Source organism: Sceloporus undulatus, chromosome 2 (genome assembly GCF_019175285.1).
Source record: "Sceloporus undulatus isolate JIND9_A2432 ecotype Alabama chromosome 2, SceUnd_v1.1, whole genome shotgun sequence".
Classification (NCBI taxonomy): domain Eukaryota; kingdom Metazoa; phylum Chordata; class Lepidosauria; order Squamata; family Phrynosomatidae; genus Sceloporus; species Sceloporus undulatus.
This window is the reverse complement of record NC_056523.1, coordinates 228519226-228527139: the sequence shown is the minus strand read 5'-3', so window position 1 is coordinate 228527139 and position 7914 is coordinate 228519226. Positions and strand designations below refer to the sequence as shown.

Genomic DNA, 7914 nt, shown 5'->3' with positions numbered 1-7914 from the left:
GGCAGAGAAGGCTCAATGTCTCAGGACACTACAGTTCCCAGAATTCCATAGCACTGAGCCAGGACAGTTAAAGTGAAATCAAACCGGATTATTTCTTCAATGTAGATGCAGAGGCTAGCATTCACATGAAACTGGAGAGGGATGGAAGGTAGATTTCAATCCAGATGACAGATCTGAAGAGAAAGAAACAGGAGGCTGGAGGGAGAGATGGAACTCCCAGAATTCCATAGCCTCAAGCCAAGGACCCCAAAACAAACTCCTACTCCCATAATAATAATAATAATAATAATAATAATAAATTTTTAAAATAAAATAATAATTTATTATTTTAAAATAATAATAATTAAAAAATTTAAATAATATTTATTATTATTATTATTATTATTATTATTATTATTATTATTATTATTATTATTATTTAAGTTATTAGTTTGCTGAGGCACCAGAGCTCTCCGGCAGAGAAGGCTCAATGTCTCAGGACACTACAGTTCCCAGAATTCCATAGCACTTAGCCAGGACAATTAAAGTGGAGTTAAACCAAATTATCTACCCAGTGTGGATGCAACCTAAGAGAAGGCAACTTTTACAAAGGGAAGGAGAGATATAGATGGAATAGATGAGGAAAATGACAAGAGGATAGATGTAGATGTGGATGAAATGGGTGGGGGCTCTGACAGGGAGGACCTCTTTGAATTTGGCTGCCAAGGATGGGAAAATAGAAGGGAAGAAGAAAGGGGAAGCTGTCATTCCCGTGAAAGTGGAACCAAGCTCCCTTCTTCACCCCAGAAGTGCAAAGGTTCAGGATGCATCCAGAGCCCCACTGAGCATGCGCAAGGGTCCCAATTCAAATTGTTGAATCCGCATGGTATGCACTGATGTGGTAATACAATGTGCACTCACTCCACTTTCCTTGAATCCACATCACATGACTTGCCTTGGATTAGATTCCCCCTCGATTCGGAAGGACAACGGAAGGGCAACCAAGTGTGATAAAACAGTCACATTATAACGTCAATTCGCATTGTTCGACCCGCAGTCACCCCTGATCTTAGCTCCAATAACCTCAGTGTGATAAACTCCTTAGAATCGTAGAGCTGGAAGAGACCACAAGGGCCATCCCGTCCAACCCCCTGCCATGCAGGAAATCCCAATCAAAGCATACCTGACAGATTGCCATCCAGTCTCTGTTTAAAGACCTCTAAGGAAGGAGACTCCACTACACTCCGAGGGAGTGTGTTCCACTGTCAAACAGCCCTTACTGTCAGGAAGTTCCTCCTAATGTTAGCCCTGTTTAAATATTTGAAGGGATGTCATATTGAGGAGGGAGCAAGCTTGTCTTCTGCTGCTCCAGAGAATAGGACCCGGAACAGTGGATGTAAGCTACAGGAAAAGAGATTCCAGCTTTGATTGCATGGCAGGGGTTTGGACTGGATGGCCCTTGTGGTCTCTTCCAGTTCTATGATTCTAGAACAAAACCTGTGGGGAAAGGTTGAAAGTTCAGTTCATAATGTATTATTTTTGTATATTTTTATTGTACTGTTTTTTAATGTTGTGAGCTGCCCTGAGTCACAGTTTTGAGGAAAGGATGGGATATAAATATAAATATAATAACAACAACAAAACAACCAGGCATCCAAATCAGACACAAAAGAGTACATAGTGTGAATATGTCAGCCACTTTGTGTATCAATGACTGGCAGATATGTCTGTAAAAAATCCACCTCACCCACTCTTTCTGACAGTCAGTTTGTGTCACATCCATACAGTGCAGTACTGTATAGATCAGTGTAAGCGTAGTAGGTTCGTATACAGACCTAGGCCTTGTCAATTTATGGCAATCCTAAAGTGAAGCTATCATGGTGGTGTTTTTTGTTTGTTTGTTTTGCAAGATTTGTTCAGAGATGGTTTACCATTGTTTTCCCCTAAGGCTGAGAGAATTAAGTTTATCGCATGGGGCTTAAACCGCTCCCCAGCGCGTTCTAACGGGGGCGAGCGGGGGTGCACACGGAATGCGATGGGCACCGGATGGGGCCCAAAACGCGACTTTATCGCACGGGGGGCCGCTGCCGCGGCCACTGCGCATTCCCATCGCATCCCAATTCGGTTCCAGAGGGCGCCATTTCTGGGGATGCTTTGAAACAGTTCCCAGAAATGGCGCCCTCTGGAACCGAATTGGGACGCAATGGGAACGCGCGGCGGTGGCGGCGGCGGCCCCCCGTGCGATAAAGTCGCGTTTTGGGCCCCATCCGGTGCCCATCGCGTTCCGTGCGCGCCCCCGCTCGCCCCCGTTAGAACGCGCTGGGGAGCGGTTTAAGCCCCATGCGATAAACTTCAATGTCACTTGCCTAAGGTCACCCAATGGTTTCATGGCTGAGTTGGAAAATGAACCCTGGTCTCCAGAGTTTTAGTCCATCCCTCAAACCACTGTGCTCTAGCTCTAGGCTGAGCCTAATCTTCCTCGCTTACCATACAGCTTCTGAAGATGCCACCACCATGACCATCCTTTGCGTTATGTGAGCAGGCAGGGTCCCAGAAGTATCTGGCTGCATCTTGATAGCCAGGGCAAAATGGAGGTCAGCAATGCTGAGATCTCCTGAGGACTCCAACGGATCGTGGTGTTGATGTCATTGTTTTGCACCTGGCTACAGAAAGACACTTTTGCAATCCTGCCCGCTCCCCATGAAGCAAAGAATGGCCATTAGAAACTGGATTGATTTGATAATCCAAGTCAAATCCTGATGCAGAATTCGCCACAGTGAAATCTTCAGGTTTGCCACCTTATCAGTCCATTTCAAACATTCAGTGAAATATGCCAATGAAACTGAATGTCAGACATAAACAGGCCAAGCTAATTTCTGTAACGTCTTACAGAAATGGCAGTTTTCATCCTGGGGAGGCATTTATTTGAGAGCGTGGCCACCAAGTCTTAGATGAAATTGTCTAGTGGTTGCATATTCCCCACAACACTGCCTTTGTCCAGTTCCTCTGGCTTCACTAACCTTCTCCTCTGCACTGCTGATGGTCACCAGGTGGGATCCCATGGAGATGCACGATTGGTTGGCCACATCCCAGGATCCTGGAGAGTGTGAGAAGAAGTAGTAGCTTTCCTGAAAGGATTTCCAGTCCCTGCCTAAAGGGCTGCAAGCTGCAATGAAGAAGAGAAGTGGTGAAACACCTCCTTAGCACTGATTCACATCTTGTTTGTTTTACAGGTGGTAAGTCAACTCTGGAAACCAGAGCTTGGATGAGCTGCCTTTTTGGATCTCCCACTGGATGTGCATTCCGGATGTAAAAGGAATAAAGGGCAACTTTTCCAGGTTCTGCTGAGAACCACACAATGCTCTGATTGGACAGAATTACAGATCCATTTGGGAATAATGACATCCTTGGGTCCATTCAATGATTGCACTCTAGCTGCCAAAGTTCCATCCCACGGAATCATGGGATCTATAGTTTAGTGAAGACCATTTAGAATCCTCACTCTGGTTGCTCCTCTGTTTCTTCTGACCAAACTGCAAATCCCAGGATTCCATAAGAATCCAAATATCTTCCACCCCTTCATTGTTAGCAGTCTTGGATCTTTAACAGACAAGCATAATCAATTTTATGGCATTGGGTTTTCTCTGAATCTAGGTGTGGGCAGAGATACATCAGCAACCACTTCCAAAAGTTTGTCCACTCACTATTTCAGGTTTGGTCCTTCTTCTTCTCTAAAGATGGCTCCTGATTCTTTAAATTTTCTAGTTTGGGGAATCTGCTGCAAATATCCCTGGAGTGGAAGCTGTCACCCTCAAGCTCTCCTTTGTTTATAACTTTTAAGCCCCATCCCCACTATAAAAAGAATCGGATTGCTGAATGAATTAAATGACCCTCGCGTTCCCATTTGAAACCAGTTCCTGACACGATGCGATCAAATCTGTCATGATGAAGCAAAGCAAAGGCAAAAGAACTGTTTTTTCCAGACATCAGCTAAAAAGAGGGTTTTTAAAAAATGGAATTCCAAAGCTTGTGGAGGAAGTGGGAATGAAAGATTGGAATCGCAGCATTCTGGAGGGGAGGGACTAATGGCAGAGGGGCCATCCCTCCCCATTTTTTGAGAGATGTCATTCCCCCCCCCCTGTCATTATTGGTGTGATGTTTGGTTCCTTTATTTTTTAACTAAGTGATGAAGTGACAAAATGGTTTAGCAACTATTTGCAAAGGTGCTAAACCACTCTGTTGCTTAAGCATTTAATTGCATGTACAAAAAAAGAAAACATGCCCTGTCTTTCTTCTCACAAGCCTCCCTGGGTCTCAGTGCCATCCATTTCCATCCTCCTCCTCTTCCTCTTCTCCCTACCCACCCTGGTGATGTCCCTTCCCCAGCCTCAAGCTCCCTTCCCAGCCTTGCCTCCATCTCATCCTCCTCCTCTTCTTCGCTCCCTCCCTCCCTTGCCTTGCTCCATTGCCATCCTCAGGGATGTAGCTAGGATTTTAGGAAAGGGGGGGGGGAGGTCCAGACTAAGTGCCACCATTATAATGGGGCTTGGGTGCGGCGGTGCAGCAGCACACACCATTCATTTTTCTAATGGAAGGGGGGGTCCGGACCCCAAGAACCCCCCCCCTTGGCTACGTCCCTGCCATCCTCCTTGTCACACTCTCTCAGCCTCAGAACACACTCTCTTAGCCTCCAACACACACCCCCTCCAATTTCCAAGCCGGGCTTACATCAGATGATTGACAAGGGAGTTTAAAGCGGTGCTGCCAGTAGGATCCACAAACACCTAAAAAAAAAACCCCGATCACACAGGGTAAGGGGGAAGAAAATCCTTTCATAATGAGAACTAGGGGTCTTTTGAAATCACTTTCCAAACCAGGACAGGAGCGAATCACAAAGCGATTCATCCTGCCAGTGAGAATGAGGCCGTAGTAACTAATGCATCTGAGGAAGAAGACGCAAGTTCACGCTGCCAACTACTTTCTTTCAGTTATTCTCAAAGGTGTTACAAGATCTCTCTAAATACTTAGTAACTTTTGGTGTAGGATAAACCATTATTTTATTTTCCTTTGGTGTAGGAGCGTAGTGTGCATGGGAAGGAGGAGGGAAGGCCCTTTTAATGTAACCTGTACAGTTCCTTTTCTCAATGTGAAAAACTCATTGAAATGACCAGGAGCTGAACACTTGCATTGTGATGCTCTATGTGTTTAGCATGTGTGTTCTGAAAATCCAAATGTGAACAGGGTATGTATGTCATAGCCTAGTGAGACAATTGGGGCAGCCATTGAGACGTTGTCATTTGTTGATGAATCCAATGCAAATATAAAATTGTAACACCTGTTTCATTTTAAGTCACTGCAGCAATTCACATTATTTATAGGAAACGTTCGCTTAATTCCTGTGGCATATTGCCTCTGCAGCTATAAATGCTTTTGGTCCTCATACTTGCCAGGTAATTTTCTGTTGTGTCTGTTTAATGCATATTATAAGCCCTTCAGGGAAGAAGAGTATCCAGTAGACCACAGAATGTCTGGAGTTCAGTACATGAAACTCATAACCGACATGTTAAATACAGTTGGCCTTCCATATGCATGGATTCTTTATGGCTTGAAAATATTCGAAAGAAGTATAAATTCCAGACAGCAACCCTTGAAGAACTAGGGAAAAGAGATTCCACCTCAACATTAGGAGGAACTTCCTGACAGTAAGAGATGTTCAGCAGTGGAAGACACTGCTCAGAAGTTGGTGGTGTCTCCTTCTTTGGAGGTCTTTAAACAGAGGCTGGATGGCCATCTGTCAGGGGTGCTTGCATTGTGTTTTTCTGCATGGCAGAAGAAAGTTGGACTGGAGCACCCTTGGGGTTTCTTCCAAGTCTATGACTCTATTTTGCTATTTTATATAAGGATACTGTTTCACTACAATGGGACTTGAATATCTATGGTTTTTGATATCCACAGGAGGTCCTGGAACCAAACCCCAGTGGATAACAAGGGGAAAGCACTGTGGTGGAAACAGTGTGAAATATGACACACACAGTCTCTCCCTCCCTCTCTCTCTCTCTCTCTCTCTCACACACACACTCACACACACACACACACACACACACCCAACTCCAAACAAGCTTCAGTGGGCTTCACCACCCACTTTCTAGCAGAAAGAGACCATAAACAGACAGAGAGTTTGGATTCAGGCTTGGTCTCCTGCATACACATGATGTCTCTACCAGATTTTCAAGGATACCACAGTCCAATCAATTCAACAGGGACCTTAAGTAGCATTTTTCAAGCTGCAGTGCAGAGGAGGAATAGAAAAGTCTAGTAGCACACGGCTAGCTCTGGATTCAACTCATGGATGGCTGGATCATAACTGCAGCACATGAAACATGTCTCAGGTTAGGCATAGCATAACTAGCAGGCGCCAGTAGAGAAGTGTAACTATGCCTGCCCAAGCAAGTCTGCATCTACGGGGGTCAGCAGAAGTAGACACAGATAGACAACGATCCTTGGAGTGTTCCCTCTTTGTCTTGTCTGCTTTCTTGCTTCCCTCTTTGCTTCTGTGGATTCATCCACATCACTTCCTCTCATTCCTCTCTTCCTGCAGTCTTTGGCTTAGCCAGGTAATCATAATCAGTAGACCCCCTATCAGACATGTAATTTCCTGAACAAAAACTTTCTCTTCACTTAACATGATCTATGATACTGATCCCAAACAGCTTCCATAGAAAGCCAAAACAACAACAACAGATCAGGATGTCACTTCTCTGCATTCCACATAGTTGCTCTCCTTTTTCCATGAGAAGATGCCCTTTGATGTGGCCTCCCACTCAATATATACAGTAACAATGTAAAGCGTATTCCCATTTCTTTCTTATCTTCAAGAACAAAAGGTGTTTCAACATATCAAGACACCTTCATCAAAACAATTATCAACTGTCATGAGTTTTGTGGGCCTAGGGTTGCCATTTGTCTTGGAAAACCTAGAAAATCCCAGATTCAAGAGACTCAAAAATGTTCCAGCTGGCTGGGCCAGTTGAAGCACTAAATCCCAGCTTTGTCCCATCATCATAGAATCATAGAGTTGGCCCTCAAGGGCCATCCAGTCCAACCTCCTGCCATGCAGGAAATCTAAATCAAAGCATCCTCGACAGATGGCCATCATATGTTGATGGGTAGGAAGAAATCATGCAAGAAGACTGACAATGGTGGGAGCCTCATCCCACCCTGCACAGGCATAGCATTGCCACTTTATTCTTCCATTCCCTTCCCATTTCCCACAACAGGCTCAGAAGGCAGGAAAGGAAAGGAGGCAAGCAGAGATGGCCTTGTATTATGTGGTGATTGTGTCAGTGGCTTGAGCCTAGGGCTAGGAAGCACGGTGGGAATTCCCTCTTTCCAGGCCAGCCAGCAGGAAAAGAAGGAAAAGAGATCTCTTAGCTTGCTAGTGGTACTGAGGATGAAATACTGTATAATGATAGGGGAAAATGCAATGATTAATGTTTTGACTTTGGATAAGCACAATGCAAGTTAATAATACACATAATTGTAATAATTTGCACATGTGATGGCTGGGTTCCCAGTCACCTGAGGACTTCTCCTGAACTACAAAGGGTTAATCTGGGAGGAGGTACATGCTAATGAGAGATGACATCACATGCTAATGAGTAGCTACATCATAGCTGACGTAAGGCTCACTTGGCCAATCAACAGTGCCAGAGCGGCAGTTTCAAAAAGATTCCAAGAGAGGGCTTTAAATACCCCCTGTAGGACCATGTGTCCTTTGTTCTCCATCTTGGCTGTGTTTGGAGAAACCAGAGGCTTGTCCTCTGAGCAGCCGGAGGACCGGCTCTGGCATGCAGGTAGAGTTGGCAAGGAGCCAACTCCCTGATTCCAAGAACTCCACAAGGACTGCAAATCCCATCATTGTGTGAGTAGCTTAGG

At 44.9% G+C, this 7914-nt stretch overlaps 1 protein-coding gene across 1 annotated transcript in view; it reads right to left on the bottom strand.

Moving 5' to 3' along the window:
• The window catches only part of LOC121922641 (macrophage mannose receptor 1-like), a 22348-nt gene that overhangs the window by 4940 nt on the left and 9494 nt on the right, over positions 1 to 7914 (bottom strand). The window contains exon 6 of the mRNA XM_042452301.1: positions 3000 to 3145. Coding sequence (XP_042308235.1) covers positions 3000 to 3145 — 146 coding nt within the window. The remainder of the gene's footprint in view (positions 1 to 2999; positions 3146 to 7914) is intronic.